This window comes from Pinus tabuliformis, chromosome X (genome assembly GCF_031772625.1).
Source record: "Pinus tabuliformis cultivar Carrire ecotype Pingquan chromosome X, CPIR1, whole genome shotgun sequence".
NCBI lineage: Eukaryota > Viridiplantae > Streptophyta > Pinopsida > Pinales > Pinaceae > Pinus > Pinus tabuliformis.
Window position 1 is genome coordinate 1,486,773,381 of NC_142308.1, and position 18,640 is coordinate 1,486,792,020.

The 18,640-nt window shown below is 36.4% G+C and overlaps 1 protein-coding gene across 1 annotated transcript; it reads right to left on the reverse strand.

The window, feature by feature from the left end:
• Positions 1 to 15,381: 15,381 nt before the first annotated feature.
• On the reverse strand, positions 15,382 to 17,934 carry LOC149145629 (gibberellin receptor GID1C-like). Its single transcript, XM_089446223.1, has 2 exons — positions 17,448 to 17,934; positions 15,382 to 16,922 (listed from the first exon to the last, which is right to left on the reverse strand). The coding sequence occupies exons 1-2, from the start codon at positions 17,484 to 17,486 to the stop codon at positions 15,888 to 15,890; spliced, it is 1,074 nt and encodes a 357-aa protein (XP_089302349.1). The 5' UTR covers positions 17,487 to 17,934; the 3' UTR covers positions 15,382 to 15,887.
• Positions 17,935 to 18,640: the final 706 nt, after the last annotated feature.

An 18,640-nucleotide genomic window follows, 5' to 3' on the forward strand; every position in this document is an offset into this window, starting at 1 on the left:
GAGCAATTTCAGATCTACATAATAAACTTCTACACCATCATATTCAAATGATCAAGTCTCCCATGGTAACAATGGCATGGTTGGTGGTGCATCTTAGGTCAGGTTCAAACAACGAAGGGAGGTAACTCTACGTAAGAAAAGTTTATAGAATGGAAAGTTGTGGGGTTCTCAAGGCATGTTAGTTGGAAATAGTAGGGGAAAACCATCAAATGATAGAGATTCCTTCATATACAAAAGGGGTGCAACTAATGCATTTTTTCTGGGCTTTTTTTTAAATTACACAAATTTCGACTCCAGTATAGACATATTTTTTGAAGCAATTTATAAAGGTCGACTCAACAAATTAAACCCCTTGTAATATCCTATAAATAATTCAACTCGTGAGCACAGAAATGGCGAATTAAAAGCATCAATTTACATATAAAAAACTTCTATGGTTATGTTGCAGGTTGAAGATAGGACATTGTCTGAGATGATTACATAGGGTACCATATAGTTTTGTTTATGATAAGAGATAGAAAACTCCTCGATTATTTGTGTCTTGAATATTCATTTGTCCAGATCGAGCGCATACAATTGAACATACTGCAAAGGCTAAGTCTTGTTGCTTAATGGTCCTTCACATGAAACTGTTAGTTTTGGTTAGCAAAAAATAAAGCATTCGCACTTACTTACTCGATGTCTTGATTAAGCCAGGACATGTTGTAATAGACATGGAACTAATGTAATTTGATTTCATTAATTGATAGTTGACATGAAATTTGACCTTTTTATTTTTATTTCTATATCTTCATTCATGTCAATGAGAGAGAGGATAACTTCTCAATCGTAGTCCTTTTACTAAGCCAACTAACTCTTAAATTCATATTTGCTTAGGGGATCTGATGCAAGACACGAATAATAATGGAATCTCATCATTGTCCTTGTGGAGAAAACCTAGTAAATGATTGAGTACGTAGATCATGTTGAAACTCCTTCTTTGGGGTAAGAGCTTATGGAGTTCTATATCAAGTTTAAGACTAGTAGAAGTCGGTCATAGGGCAGACTAATGTCATAATGGTTTGTGCCTAAGGAAGAAGGTTAACTACAAGAGTTGCAGTGACAACAAAGCTAAGAATGAATGCAAGAAGTGAGTGTTAAATGACATAATTACATTGGAAGTGTCTTCATAGAGATTTGTTGAAGAGTATTGAGTGTTGTTGTAATTAGGTCATTGTCCCTAGTACGGGAGCTCAAGAGTTTTTATTTTATCTTTTACTGTTAAGGGTGGTAGGGTGGTTCATGGAAAGGAAGTTGTAGCTTCCTTCAAGAGGTTGTCACTTCATTCTAGTGGATGTTTGTAAACCAGGGGTTGTAGCTACTTCCAGTAGCGGCTAGTAAATAATCAGGCGTTGTAGCCCATCCAAACGTAACTGGTAAATCGGAAGGTGTAGCTTCCATGATAATATAAATAAATATTTTATATACTCATCTTGTGTACATTTGATGTGATGTGAATGGTTAATGCTCTGTGATCTGTAAATTGTTGAAATTTATGAAATACTTATTCACGCCCCTCCCCCCTTAGTATTTACAACTATTGGTTTCAGAGCAAGTTCCTTCATCACAGTCTAACAGTTGGAAGGTAGATCTCAAGAACAAAGATGGGAAAGGAAAAAAGGCAAGCCTCGAAGTACTCTAAGGAAAAGGAAAAGAATTCTCCTCCATTTCGCAACAGCATCAAATTGACCCAGTGCTCATGCCTCCACCACTTCCTATTTTTTATGGAACAGACTATGAATTATGGAATTGGTCTATGGAGACCTATTTGAAAACCCTAGATTATATGTGGTTCACATTTGTTACTAGAGATAAAACCACAGAGGAGTCAAAATAATATGATGAAAGAGAAATGGATAATGTTTAAGAGGCTTATCAAATTCTGTAAAAGACAAGTTGGGACAATGCTCCTCAGCTAATGATATTTGGGAAAGACTAGAATATATTTATGCAAAACAAGTTGAAAAGGAAGCTACTCACTTAAAGGCTGAGGTACAAGAGGAAAAAAGGAGAGAAGAAATTTTGACAAGTCATCTTAAGGAAAAAATTGAGGACTTGATCAAGCTACAAATTGAATTTGATCAACAAGACAAAAGGCTTAAAGAAGAAAGTATCTCCTTAAAGACCCAATTTGAAGAAGCAAGAAGAATTGAAGAAGTGACCAAACAGAAACTAAAATGGAAAGGAAAAATATTGCAAGAAGACCGAAGAAGAAGTTGCATCATTAAGGGTTGAAGTCATAAGCTCAATGAAAAGTTGAAATGATTGCAAGGGCTAGACAAAATTGTCATCTACAACAAATCAAGACCAAGAGAACCTTCATGCAAAGAATATGCAAGCACCAAATCCCCAAAGGATAAATTTGAAGAAAAACTTGTAAGCAGAATCTTTGTCCTCAAAAGGACAAGCAAAAACTAGAAGAAGCATGATGTTGCTAATTCAACAAGTTATGCTAATGTTCTCAAGAAGATTCCTTAACAAGAAGAGAAGCAAAATATTGGACCTCCTCCAAGGAAAAACAATTTCAGAAAACCATCATAGCAATCCAACTCACCAAGGTACCAATGTATATTTATTGGTTGTTGTTATTCATGTACAAATTTTGGGCATAAGTCTAGGGATTGCAAAGCTCATAGCAAGGTTAACTACAAAGGATATCAACAAAACCCTAGAAGCATGTTTACAAGTAGACAAGTCAGAAACCCTAATGGATTCTCCAGCAAAAGGTACACAACATTTGCTCCATCATTCAGGTACAACATAGAATGCTTTAAATGCCATAACTTTGGACATATTGCACGAGACTATAGATGTGACATGAAGTGGACTCCTAAGAAAATTAGGCATTAGAGGAAACTTAAGCCTAAAAGTGGCCTCCTAAGGAAAAATAATAAAATAATAGTTAAAATAACAAAATACGAGTTATGAATTTTGGAGGGAAAAGAAGAAAACTACTTTTTAATTGTATTTTTTTATTATCTCTTTATATTTTTACCCAAATTTCCAGTGTAGACACTTGTTGGATGCAGAATTAAATTCCGCATCCAATGAGTACCCATTATTCATACTTTATAGAAAAACCATATTGATAAAAATTGCAGATACATTAAAAAAACGTGTTCAATGCACTTTTTTAATGTATCTGCATTTTTTTTTTTTATTAATGTGGGTCATATAAAACGTATGCATAATGGGTATTCATTGGATGCAGAATTTAATTCCGCATCCAACGAGTATCTACACTTGAATTTTGAGTAAACCAATAATGAGATAAGTGAAAAATAAAATTATAAAAAAAAAAGTGATTTTTTTATTTTCCCTCCAAAATATTAGCATGTACCTCTTTTTAAATTTAAAGGATTTTGATTAGTTTACATATTATGACATGGAAATTATGTAATAATAGTATGGACACTTTTAGGCTGAAATTTCCTCTAACGAAAGAAAGCAAACCACTATGGCTTGGAGAAGAAAACATGTTGAAGGAGGAACATCTTCAGGGGGAGCAGCCCCGCAAAAGCATGACACCTTTGTCATTGATGTCAAAGGGGGAGAGAAAAATGAAGTACATCACAGAGACAAAGGAAGTGAAGCATGGAGACAAGGGTAGCATGATGGTAGGGGGAGCATGACTGTTGACATCATTGACAAAGGGGGAGATTGTTGGAATAAATTGTCATTGATGTCAAAAGGTGAATGGGATAGCCATGGTAAGAAGTAATTGATGTCAAAGCATTAGATAATCCTCACAGAAAAGTCGAGTGCATGTTGACAAATAATAAAATATATTTCATAAATGGATGGAGTATTATATATGATGGTATAGTAAAGTTGAGAAACAAGTTGGAAGAAGTACATGCATATGCATTCAACTGTTTATAGGGTACCTTCATCACTACTACCCCAAATCTATATTAACAGTATCTCAAAGAATAAGAATGAATTTAGCACTAGCATCTCCTAGTCAAGGAAGAAGCATTCAGTCATTAAGTTACATGGCTCACACAACTAATACATCTCATACATGTACAAGTTCAAATGGATTCACATCCATTTCATTTTCGATCTCTTAACCCTTTGTCCACAACCCAATTTTATCTCTTACACAAAACTCAATGGAGAATCATGACTTTTTAGTTGGAATTCCTCCAACTTTCCAACGGAACAGTGACCAAGCATCACATGGAAATTAGAATCCATCATATTCAAATGAGAAAGTATCCCATGCTAACAATGGCATGGTTGGAGGTGCATCTTAGGATAGTTTCAAACAACGAAGGGAGGTAACTCTATATCAAGAAAATTTATAGAATGGAAACTTGCAAGGTTCTCAAGGCATGTTAGTTGGAAATAGTAGGGGACAATCGTCAAATGATAAAGATTCCTTTGGATATAAAAGGGGTGAAACTAATGCAATTTTTCATGGTGTTATTTTCTCGATGGCACAATTGTCGGCTCTAGCATAGACATTTTTTTTTAAGCAATTTACTAAGGTCTACTCAGCAAATTAAATCCCTTGTAATCTCTTATAAATAATTCAACTTGTGAGCACTTAAATGGCAGATTATAAGAATAAATTTACATATACAAAACTTTTTTGATTCTATTGCGGGCCAAATATAGGGCATTTTCATAGATGATTGCGTAGGGTACCTGTTAGCTCTGCTAGGCAGAGCTGACTTCCTAAGGTCAAGAGGAGGCATGGTCTATTTGGTTGTGCTCAAAGAGGGCTTACATTGGTCATTTTTCCCTTCCCCTCCTACCCCCGCTTACTCTTCACCACCTCAGTTTCCCTATTTGGCTCCTAAAACCAACAAAGTAACCCCCTTTGACCTTAGCCCAAGCGCAAAACCCCAAATAAACCATAAAACCCTACCATATGTCTTCACGCGCTCGTAAACCCATCATCGCTTTCCCACCATTAATCACCCCCAGCCGATCTAATGGCTCCCGTCGCATCCGATAAAGGCAACTCGCTCTATCACTCCCCACCGTCAGATCGCCTTCGCCACAATCTGACGGTTTTCGCTTTCATCGCATCGTCAACTTGATCGAATGTTAGCACGTGATGAGAGTGGTTTTTCTCTCTCATTTGCTGCTAAGTGTCGATCATTGAATGGAATCGCTCGGCCCCGGGCTTTTACCATTTACGCCCGAAAGCGATGCAATGAATACCATTACCGCCCGACCAATATGCCCGTCTGTTAAACATCTGTGAAACTCCTTAGCCCGACCACCATCCGATCTGTCCGCTGAAGATCCAACGGCCCCAAATCACCCTGCTCTCACCCCAGCTGATAGCCTCCGTCAAGCCATCTCTGCCATTCATTTCCCCGATCCGGCGGTCATTCTTCAGCCTCACCCAAATCATCCACCTGCCCATGCATTCCACGTCCTCTGACCATTCTGTTGCCCGAAGAAGGAGATGACCAGCTCCGCCATCATCAGTCATAGTCAGCCCCCCAAAAACCGTATTAAACAGAAAGCATGGCCAAGGGAGAAAAGGACATAGCACAAATCTGTAACTGAATTTATCTGTCATGGACTCCACCGATACGAGCACTCCAACCGCCTCAAGGACAGCACAACACCTAAACAGATCGGATTCACCCACTGAAACAAGCAATCTCGTTCAGAGACTCCATCAAGTGGTTAAATGCATATTGTTGGTCAATTATGACCCCTCCATACCTAAAATGGCTAAGTTCCCTTGTAATGTAAATCTATAAATATCCAGAAGTAAGATGTAATCAGGGTTGGGATTTGATGTAAGGTTCAACTTCTGGAGACTGTAGACATTTTGTCACTTGCAGCATCTCATCTTCATTTTCAGCAAATACAAGCTTCTTTTGTTGTTAACTGCTCACTGTCCATTTTCCTCTGTTCTAAGCTTGTACCTGATATGCTGTGTTCTTGATCTCTTGATGTTTAGCACTAGATAACTGTCATCTTATCTCTGTGTTAAAATCTTGAATGCATCACTGAATAGGTTGCTCAAGTTTCTTTCTATCTAATGCAGGAGAGCTATCATCCTATCTTTGCATTAATAGATTAGATTTGCAGGTTTCTGTACTAGTTGCAGCCGACCATCACATGGTCTTGTGTATCTGCTAGTGTGGTTAGTATTCTCCATATTCACCTAATATCTAAACTATGAGCATTGGTAGTCTAAAGCCTTGTAGTCTGAGGGTGTTCATGCATGTCTGGACTGAAACAAAATAGAAGTGGTTATCTAGCTTGAACCAAACCATCATTCCTTCCATTAAACCTTGCAACAATAGTTGAATTTATATGTTACCAGGCATCTCCGAGCTACAACCTAGGAGAGTTTCTTGGAATCCTAACAGTACCATCTAGTTTTGTTTATGATAAGAGATCACAAACTTCTAGATTAGTTGTGTCTTGAATATTTATTTATCTAGATCAAGCACATATGACCGAACATACTATGAAGACTAAGTCTCATTTTTTAATGGTCCTTCACATGAAACTGTTAGTTTTGGGTGGCGAAGAATAAAGCATTCACACTTAATCACTTGGTGCCATGATTAAGCTAGTCCAATTAACATTCTATGTTTTCATTTTATCTATTATGCACAATGCAGAATAGTTGGTGGACATGTAGTAATAGACATGGAACTAATGTAATTGGATTTCATCGAGTGATAGTCAACATGACATCTCACCTTTTATTTTTGTTTTTGTATCTTTGTTCATGTCAATGAGAGAGAGGATAACTTCTCAATTGTCCTTTTATTAAGTTCAGTGACTCTTAAATTCATATCTATTGAGGGGATTTGATGTAAGACACAACGAGCAATGGAATCTCATCATTGTTCTTGTGGAGCAAGCCAAGTAAATGACTGAGTACGTAGAGAATGTTGAAACTCCTTCTCTAGTGTAAGAGCTTGTGGAGTTCTAGACCAAGTTTGTGACTAGTAAACATTGGTCATATTGTAGAGCAGTGGTACACTCGTTTTTTCCTGAGGAAGCAAGTTAAGTACAAGAGTTGTAGAGAATAATTGAAAATGAATGCCAACAGTGAGTGTTAAATGACAAGGTTGTAGTGAAAGTGTCTTGATAGAGATTTTTTGAAGAGGATTGAGTATTGTTGTAATTGGGTCACTATCCCTGGTACAAGAGCCCAAGAGTTCTTATTTTATCTTTTATTGTTAAGGGTGATAGGGTAGTGCTAGGAAAGGAAGTTGTAGCTTCCTTTGGGAGGTTGCCGCCTCATTCCAGTGAATGTTAGTAAACCAAGGGTTGTAGCTCCTTCCAGTAGTGGCTGGTAAATAACCAGGGGTTGTAAGCCATCCAATTGTAGTTGGTAAATAGGAAGTTGTAGCTTCCATCATAATATAAATAATTTTTTTATATATTCATCTTTTGTACTTTTGATGTGATGTGAGTGTTAATCCTCTATGATATGTAAATTGTTGAAATTTATGAAATGTTGAATCACCCCCCCTTAGTATTTCCATAGCTCACAAGGCCAACGGAGAGCTCGTATCTTTGCCTAGGACTCCACAACAACATAGTTCAACGCAGTCCCCACTAAGACACAGTGAGAAAACAAGAAATTAGAGACTTGGGCAAGAGTGGAAAGGCAGTCCCACTCAAACTTTGAGTTTTTGGATGAGGTTTCTTGTTGGGTTCTAGATATTAGTCACACCAGGGGACAAAAAAAGCAATATCTTAACTCTTTTGCTATACATTAGAAGATGAAGACTTTTCTTGGTCTGGTCTTGAAAGATAAACAAGTGAAAAGGTATAATATGTTTGTTACTTTTGAGGACATTAAGAGGATGCTAAGGCACTAGCACTTCACATTGGATAGGCTTGACTCAAGGCTGGCCCATGTGGAAGAGAACCTTCATTGTGATTCAGAGATTCCTACACCTCCTGGATCAAGTGTTAGGGAACCTGCTCCGATCTCTACCTCTGAATCTTAATGATATTCATGTTTGCTAGTCTATTTATAATTTTGCAATGTTTTGTAGTCTTTATCATGTATGATGGTCCTTTTTGTAACCTGGGACTAGTTGGCTAGCCTTTTTGTACTCTGGGATAAATAGAGAAGTTGGCATTGTGGATACACCTATATCCCTGGGAGATAACATAAACCTTCTCAATTGAATGGATATATCAACTATGTATCATTAAGATATTTTGGTAATATATAATTTACAAAAAAAGAAAAAATTAAAATTAAAATGACAAAACAATTTTAAATTTGAAATCAAATGAACTTAATCATTTAAAAAGGTGTAGTCTAACTAATAAACGAAAGGGCTTTTTTCATCGGAATCTAGCAATATAATTTCAAGAGAGATCTTGATTTTTTGTTGTTTAAAATATGTTTTTGAATGCATAAATAGATTCATAGTTATGCTTTTCATCCTTACCAATATTGATAGATCTTATTAAATAGTGTTTGACTTAAGAACAACTTTTTTTTTGTTGCTTTGACCTAGGATTTGAATATTGACTCTCATCATTTACATAATACTTCATAACACCCATCTCCAATTGAGTTTCCCCCCATAGACTACTTAAGAAGATCTATTAATAATTACAATGTTACATATTTGCTTTCACCCTTAGATAGGATTTGATGCAAAAAAAAAACTATAACAATGACTATGATAGAGGCAATTTTGGAATATGTAGATAGAATGAAAAGAATAAATAACAATAACTATGATACAGACAGTTTTGGAATATGTAAATAGAAAGAAAAGGATAAATAACAATAACTACGATAAAACCAATTGTGGAATATGTAAATAGAAAGAAAATAATAAATGATTAAAATTAGAAATGACAAAAAAAAATTAAATATGAAATGAATTTAATTTAATTATTTAAAAATAATGATTAATTTTTTTCCCACGGAATATAAGATTTGACAAAAACAGTGTGAGATGGCACCATTGGTTTTTGAGGATTTGATCCAAGAAAACATAGGATTCTTGAATATGCAAAGATAGAGAGAATAAAATTTACACCAAATTGTGGGATTTACACAAGGAAGCTATTAGATATTTCGAGGTTCTTTACCGAGCTAGAGTGGGGGTCGATATCAACAATGAACTTGATTTTATTCAAATATATCCTCGTATGTTATATGAAAAGGACGACGAGTTTGTTGGAGGTTTGTATCTCCATGGAAGAAATTGAATCTGTACTCAAATCTTTTGCCAAATAAATGCCTTGGGTCAAATGGATGGACTGTGGAAATTTGTATTCACTTCTTGGATATCATGGGTCATGATTCGCTAATGTTGGCTGAGCAAGCGAGGAATGGTCGCAAGATTTAGAGTTATTTAAACTTGGCCTTTATTTCTCTCATTCCAAAGACTTATAATGCTTGTAGTTCCCTGGATTTCTAGCCAATTTATTTGTGCAACATCGCTTATAAGATGATTTCAAAATTACTACTTCTCATATAAAGGATAAACTCTCCCTCTATATCTCCCATGAACAGTTCGGCTTCCTTAAGCATAGGAATATTCAGGATGTTGTGGCCATAGAACATACAAGTATTCATTCCATCAAGGTTTAAGGGAAGGAGACATTAATATTAAAGTTGGACTTACACAAATCTTATGATTGTGTTGACTGGCCATATCTCATAATGATCCTGCATACAATTGGCCTCTCGGTTGGAGTTGTGGAATGGATTATGGCATGTGTATCTTTGGTTAATTATGTTGTGTTGATAAATGATGTGTCATCTCCTTTTTACAAAGCTTCTCAGGGGTTGAAATAGTGGCGCTCCCTATCCCCATTACTATTCCTTTTTGTTATTGATGGCTTCAGCAAGTTGATAACGGAGGCCAGACATAGGGGATTATTTATAGGTATAATGGCCACAAGGAAGACCTATGTTTCCCATCTCATATTTGTAGATGATGTTCTTTTATTTGAATAGGTTTCTTCGGTCCAATGGGCACACCTTTTTTAGATCATTTCTAATTTCAGGGATGCTTCGAGGTTTTACATGAATAAAAAAGTCTTTGCTCATACATGCCTCAAAGGACCATGCAAAAATATCTGAGATTGCATCTACTTTGTTTGTTGATGTTTCTGACCTGGATCGCGGATTCAAAGACCTTGGTTTTATTTTGAAACCAAATCACTATAAAATTTTGGACTACCAGTGGTTAGTTAAGAAATATGAATTTCAACTAATGTCATGGGCTCGTAGATTGTTGTCAATCGACGGCAGATTGACACTTGCACAATCGGTGTTAAAGAGCATCTTTGTATATTGGATGCACTTATTTTTTCTCCCAAAGCATGTCATAAAAAAGAATTCAATTCCATCATCTCAAATTTTATATGGTTTAGTGCTCGTGGTCAAGACAAGATCCATCTAGCCTGACTAGAGGTTCCTCTCGGCGAAAAGGAGTTTGGGGTTAAAAGATTTAGAGAGATTTGGATGGGCACAGAATATAAAGAGCTTTTGGCACACTATTTTTGGATCTATCTTATGGCAGCGAATCATTTCAAAAAAATATTTAAAGGAACATACTCCTCAAGCTTGGATAAAAAATGGTGTTGTGTCCACAAAAAACTATACATCTAGAATGGCTTCATGAAACTAAACCATTGGTTACTAGGCAATCTTCGGTGGGATATTGATTGAGGGGCTGATTTGGAGATTGGTTTGGATTTGATCCGGGTTTTCATGGAAATCACATATTGCCCATGGAGATCATCCAACACTTACATGACTTGGGGATCTTCTTCCTTAACCAAATTCGGTTTATTAATGATCCTATGGGTCTATATCCTATATAGATTAGATTCAGAGAGATGTGATTCAATGGATCTATGGTGGACATTTGGGATGAATATATCAATAACCTTTAGGTATGGGCATCTCGTTCAAGGATGGGGTCAACACTCTCAAATGGAATGGGAGCACCCCTCTCGATATTATATCTACAGAAGAAATTTACTGTCACATATCTCCTTCGCATATGTTGTCCCTAGTATATGGATGGTATTGGAAAATCTGGACTTGGAATATGCCTTTGAAATTCAAATGCTTTGGGTTGCTAGTGTAGCATAATAAGATACTCACTAGGGAGACCCTGGGCAAGAGGGGTTTCCATGATCCAAGCAGATGACAGGGGGACTCTGAGAATGTTATTCACTTATTCCTCAAATGTATATTCATTGTGGCCATTTAGATTGGGGTTTTACAACGGTTGAACATTGATGTTCACTGGATATACGCATCTATTAATGAGCGCATTATGAATTTGGATAGTAAATACATGGTTGTTAAAACACTCCTTTTCTTTATATTTTGGGGTATTTGGAAATGTGGGAATGCTCTCATATTTGATAATATCCCATTTAAGATTTGACAAGACTTGCAACAACATTTTCTCATGCTTTAAGGGGTGTATATCCGTGAATTAAAAAGGGATAAACAGAGGTTTGTGAATCGATTGTTGGAGGAAATATCTTGTTGGTTTTTCAATGGGACAGTGCAAAATATGGTATGCGGTTGTGGTGCATATGTCATTTTGTCTTTGGAACAATGGTGTTGGGACCAATTCTAGGGTAGAGATCACGACACTTTTGGGTCTTCTTTTCTATGCTCATTAGCTATCTATCGAGACTATGTATGTATTTGGAGACTCAAAAATCACTATTGATTGGATCAATCATAGGTCCAAGTTCAATCCTCCACTTCTACCCAACTGGATGTACCAAATTTGGACATTGATCGAGCTTTTCAAAGAGCTCTCTTTTTCCCATATTTACAGGGAGCAAAATTCTATTGTGGATGCACAATCTAAGTTAGGATTATCTTATCGGATGGATGAGATAAACTACCATGCTTTCAGCAGCGGAAGTTCCCTTTCCTTGGAAAGATTCCTTTTTCATGAACTCCTCTTTTTGGCTATGGTTTTCTCAAGCTCATATGAAATGACATGATTAATATTTTTGTTGTGATCTTAAAAACTATAGGTCCTTTCTTTAGGTGCAATAGTCTTTTTGGTACATGGTTCACATGTGACAATTCTTCATATGATGATGTACTCTAGAATATGTATTCATATGATTAATATTTTTGTTGTAACGTTAAAAACTACAAGTCCTTTCTTAAGGTGCAATAGTCTTTTTGGTACATGGTTCAAATGGGACAATTAAACATATGATGATGTATTCTAGAGTATGTATTCCTCATAGGTCTTTTCATTCTCGATGATGTTCTCCATTGGATCATACGAAGGATTTTGATTATATCAAAATATTAGAACATGTAAACCGATTTTTGTTATTTTTCTTTCCTTTACACAAAAAAAGAAAAAAGAGAGAAAGAGAGAAAAAAGAAAGAAAAAGAAGAAGGCTAGGGAGAAAAAGAATGGATAGGGGAAATAACAAAACAGTGTTAAATTAAAAAAAAAAAAAAAATCAGACTTAATCATTTAGAAATAATGAGAAAAAAATTATTTTGTAGTTGTTAATTTTCAGAGGTAACCTGTATAACAATTTTAAAATATTGGAAGTTTTTAGTTGACACTCCCAATTGATGATGGGTAGAGTGTCCACTCAAAATTTCTAACATTCCAAAACTATGACACAATTTACTTTCAAAACACCAATTACATTATGACGAATTGTCCATTTTACTGTAAAAATAATTAAATATGATTTATTTAAATTATAATTAATTTCAAGTACTTTTAAATATTAAATATAAATTAAATATTTATTTTATTTTAAACCTTTAAAAAAAAAATCTAAATATCATAGTTTATATAGATCAACTATATTATAGTTTTAAAACCAATATAGTATTTAAGGAAAAGCATTTTTTTTTTAAATTATAAAATATAGTTTAATTTTTTATTTTTTATTTTTTTTAATGGGATTAGTTGGATATGAGGATTTTCACATAAAACGTGTGTTCACACTGCATTATGATAAATTATTTTATATATGTAAATCTATTTAATATGATATAAAAATGATATAGTATTGAAGGAAACACATTTTTCTTAAGAATTATAAAATATGGTTTAATTTTCCTTTTTTAATGGGATTAGTTGGATATGATGAATTTCACATAAAGAGTGTGTTCACAATGCACTATGATAAATTATTTTATATATGAAAAATTGTTAATATGATATAAAATTGATTTTTAACTTTTATTTTGTTATTTAAATTTATATATCATATTCCATGTTTATAATATGTCATGCAAATAAATTTTCAATTGTTAAAAACATATTTTATTATTTAAAATTTTATATTTAAAAATAGATTTGATAAATTATTTTATATATGAAAATTTGTTAATATGATATAAAATTGATTTTTAACTTTTATTTTGTTATTTAAATTTATATATCATATTCCATGTTTATAATATGTCATGCAAATAAATTTTCAATTGTTAAAAACATATTTTATTATTTAAAATTTTATATTTAAAAATAGATATTTATACAACATATGATATAATTCTACAATGCATCTTTTATATGACAAATGGTATAAACTTTATCAATGAAAATCAGGATAACTATAAAATATAAAATGGATTAAAAATTTAATATACAACTATTAAATTATTGGAATTTTTTATATACATTATATTTTGAATTTTATATATTTAAAATTAAAATAAAATCTAAAATTATTTTTAATTATTAAAAGTTCATCTTTCTTTAAAGCAAAGCAAGAGTGTAAAATGATATGAAAACCAAAATCCATGAATCAAAATTAATATTCATCTCTAAAACACTACCACCAATTTATTATAAATGACAATCAAATCATAAGCATTGTGATGTATCAACAGGCATTTATAATTATATGTAAAATGATATGAAAACCAAAATCCATCAATCAAAATTGATATTCATCTCTAAAACACTATCAGGAATTTATTATAAATGACAATTAAACCATTAACACTGAGATGTATCACGCATTTATAATTAAAGATAATATTAACAAAATTAATATTCATCTTTAGACCATCATGCACAAGACATTATAGATAGCAATCAGGTCACAAACATTGCACTGCGTTTACAAGCTTTCATAATTAGGACAATATTAACAAAATTAAATATCAAATTCTAAGACACCACAAACAAGTTATTATAAATGATACTCAAATGACAATATATCGTAAATATTGTGATACATGTAGAAGCGTTCATAATTAATATAACATTAACAAAGTTAATGTCCATCTATAAATATTGTCATAAATACTATGATGTATCTACACACATTTATAATTAAAGATAATATTAACAAAATTAATATTCATCTCTAGAACATCACCACCAGACATTAGAGATAGCAATTAGGTCACAAACAATGTAATGCATTTACAAACATTAGAGATGGCAATCAAATCACAGACACTAATGCATTTTCAGCTGTTCATAATTAGGACAACATTAATAAAATTAATAATCATTTCTAAAACACCACAAACAAGTTATTAAAAATGATACTCAAATAACAATATATCAAAAATATTGGGAATCATACATCTAGAAACGTTCATAATTATAATAACGTTAACAAAATTAATATCCATCTATAAATCACCCCAAGATGTTAGCTCTAATAAATATAGCCCAGTTAGTTGAAGCCCCAGCAAGCCATTAACCTTAATTAAGGTGTGGATTCAATTCTCATTAACTCTATCAAAATCAAGCTCCCTATACTTTATCTTATCAAGGAAGACCCCACAGTTTATCTTATCAATTTAAAAACAAAACCAACAACAATATTACAAAATAATTTACACAGTATAAGTGGATAAATGAAGACACATAAACTGATTGGACACCACATCTCATATAAATTGGATAAGTGAATGGTAATTTTACACCACACACCACATAAAATGAATGAAAATGAAATTATGAAATGGATACTTCATAAAGTATGGGAGCTCCTGTGATGAAAGAGAAGTGCTTGGCATCTTTGACATGATGTATGGTTATAATAAAGCGCTTTAGAATAATTTAGAGGCGAAAAAAACGAGTGGCGAGGCTGAGAGATCCTTCGACAAAGTAGGTGCTCAGCATCTTTCATGTGATATATGATGATTATAATAAACCTAGTGAGAGAATAAATAAGCGCTCAAAACAAAATATATGCAAAGCCCAATATGAAAACAAATGATATAAAGTAATGGACAGCTGTTTTCATATCTGAAAATAGTATACATTGTAAAATATGATGGTGTGAAATTTACAAGTGGGTTTTCTCTTGTCCCCTGCTAATCCTATAAGGGGCGCAGGGTGCTGATAATTATTGAAACAAAACAAAACCCAATTTGCATAAACACCAAAAAGAGAATGTCTTAATAAAGCCGAGTTGTCTTACAAATTAAAAACAAGATGAAATGTCCACATCAGCATCATGAAGTACAAGATGAAATGTCCACATCATCATCATGAATTAGCACTGTAAAATTAGTAAAATAGCGTAAAGTGACTGACAAAGTTACTGACCCACCCCACAACAACCAAATATTTACCCCTTTTTTTCCTTCTTTGGAGGACACACCAAGCAGGGCATTAATTTGGCGGAATCCAAAAACCCATAAATGTCACCACGTATAACTGCTCACACCTTTTCGATGAAGCATTTGGCTAAAGTTCCGGAACCGGACGCGACTGACGCCCGTTTCCGTTAGCTGCCGGAACCTTAGCAAAAGTCTTCGCCGTCAATACAAACGGTGTTAAGTAAAAAAAGCCAATACGTACAAATACAAAATGAAGAAAAAGATTATGACGAGAAATGGAAAGGAAAGGAAACCTCCGAGATCTGCATTTCATGGTCTGTTAATTAACAGAATTCTCGGCACCGTTTCCTTCTTCTTCGGTGTTTCCGTTTCCGTTTCCGTTTCCGTTAACGAATCTCTTGATCTCGCCCATGACGTTAAAAAAGAGATCTGTGTTGGGCAGAAGATAGAAACCGATGGTCGTCTGTTCCAAGAACATGAGTTTTACCTCTTTGCCCGCTCGCCGGAGTTCTTCTGCGTAGTTTTTCTGCCAATCTTGTAACAGATCGAGCCCCGCCACGACCACCAGGCTCTTCGGGAACCGGATTCCGTCCAATCTCGGGCCGTGGGGGCCGAAGGGATTACAGGCTGGATGATCCCTATTGGCTCCCGCGGGCAAGAAGGCATTCCAGTACCAATCTCGGTCCCGTATGGTGACGAAATATTTGCCGTCGAGCCTGCGCTCGGACTCCGTTCGCTGCTCGCCTCCGAACATAGGGTTCAGCAGGATGTTGCCGGCGACGTGGATGCCGGTTTCCCCGGCGCGCCGGGCGACGTGGTGCACAATGTTGCCGCCTGAGCTGTCGCCAGCTAGGAACAGCTGGCGCTCGGTGTCCACCTCGTGGCGCAGCCACGGCCGTGCGGCGGGCGACGTGACCCAACGTAGGGCTGTCCAGCCATCCTCGTAGGGCGCCGGGTAGATATGTTCAGGTGCCCGGCGGTAATTGACGGAGACCACGATAGCGCTGCAGAAGCTCGAGAAGTGCCGGCAGAGGACGTCGTAAATAGCGCTGTTAGCGGACGAGTGCGCGAAACTGCCGCCGTGGAAGAAGATGATGACGGGGAGCCCCGCCGCGTTGGCGGCCGAGTCCGACGTGGAACCGACAGGAGTGTAAATCCGGCTCCAGAGGCCTGAATCCCTGTCCATGACGACATCGAGGGAGAATACACCGCTGACAGGAGTCGCGTTCGCGGGGGCCTTTCGGTCCAGAAATTCTGCTAAGTGACGGTTGAATGTTCCGTCGGGACGACGGAGAAGGTTGTAGACGAGCTTGAAATTCGAGATGAGAACGAACGTATTCAACGGAACCACCATCTGCATCAACACAGTACGATACCGCACAAAAAGTCCGTCAATTGACCCACACAATATACACAGTAACGACAAAAAACCCCACCATTAACCAAAACACAGCACCGCGTTAGCGCCGCGGTAACGACAGTTGATTTTGACAACGGCCATGACGCGGTTCGATTCCCGCCACAGCCAGGGCAACAGGAACAACCAGGCCGGTTTGATGCAGAATCGAACCCGCGACCTCGCGGAGGCCAGGGATTTCTCTGCACGCATTACAAGAAACAGCCAATGCCCAGCGCCGTGCAACAAGCATTGCAGCGCTGCAAATGCGAATATGGAGACTCGAATCTTGAAATCGAGACACAAAATCAGGCAGGCAGGCAGGCAGAATTCGCAAGAACAAAGGGGGCATTCCATTCTTCATGAATCAATGGAACAGGAAGGAACATTCACACAATCCGAAAACAGGCACCCCCAAAATAAAAGACACCCAGAAATTAAAGGTGAATTGAGGGAAAGAAAATCAATAGCAGCATCAAATACCTTAGCCTCGTTGAATCCATAATCATCGCTGGAAGCCATGGCCGGCCGGCGTCAGATCACAAGAAAATCACCAGAAACAGCAGATAACAATCGTCCCGCTGCTCATAATTCGCTCTAAACACCGATCAATCAAGAAGCCCCTGGCGTGTACCCCCTACTTTGGCTTCTTCTTGACTCTATATGGTCTGTCTGGTTACGTAAACAAGGCGGCTTTGACCATGATGGGCATCCGAATGACACACACAAACTAATAAAATAAAAGCATGCGCGATGAATAAACGCATATTTATATTAAAAAGATATCATATCTTTATTTGTATGAACACAGCTATTGGGTTTGAAAAAAGCTTTGGAGCCAACAAACGCGGAGCCCCGTTCAATCTAACCGGCTTTGTGGCAGCAGCCCAACAGTATTCTCGTGCAATCCAGCCGGCAGTTGTAATCAAGGCATGAGTGGGATATGATGATTGCTGTGGGCTTTGGCGTTTTCCGTGATGCAGCGGATAAGACTCCAGTCCCGCGCCATACGAAATGCCCCGACCCCCAGGTCTTAATTAGGGTTCCAGCACACAGCAGTTAACCAGACGCGGCAGACGACAAACCCGCCGACGGTGAAACCCTAAGCCTCCTTGGGACCCGCCGCAGTTTATTTCAGAGCCGGAAATTAAATTGGAGAGTAAAAAAATAAGAGAGGGACAAATATTATGCGTGCGGCGGACGCCAAGCGGGTGCAGACAAAATCCTCTTTCCTTGTTTTGTTTTGTTATCGTTATGGTTTTGTGCCGCCGTCTGCATACGACAAGACCGCCTGCGCTGTCCGTAGCCCCAAATTTTTCGTATTTAATTAAATATTTTTCGTGCTTCAGTGGAGGCCACATGACGTGACGACGACCTCTAACATTAAAGTCTGGTTAAATTTTTCCATTCCTCTGATCTTGCTGGATCCCTTCCAAACGCTGTCGCTACAGTCCAATTATTTTATTAATTTCTTTCTAGATTGCGATACTTTTGTCTAACCTGGTTGCCCAGATTTTCCATCTCTGATAATGGATTCTAATATACTTTAAGCAAGCCCCTTCTGTCCTGTGTGTCAAATTCTAGCGGAGAAATTTTTGTGCAACACAACAAATTTTGACTTCGCCTCCGCCATTGCACAGGACAAGTCTGGTTTTCCATATGTGGCTACAAGTTAT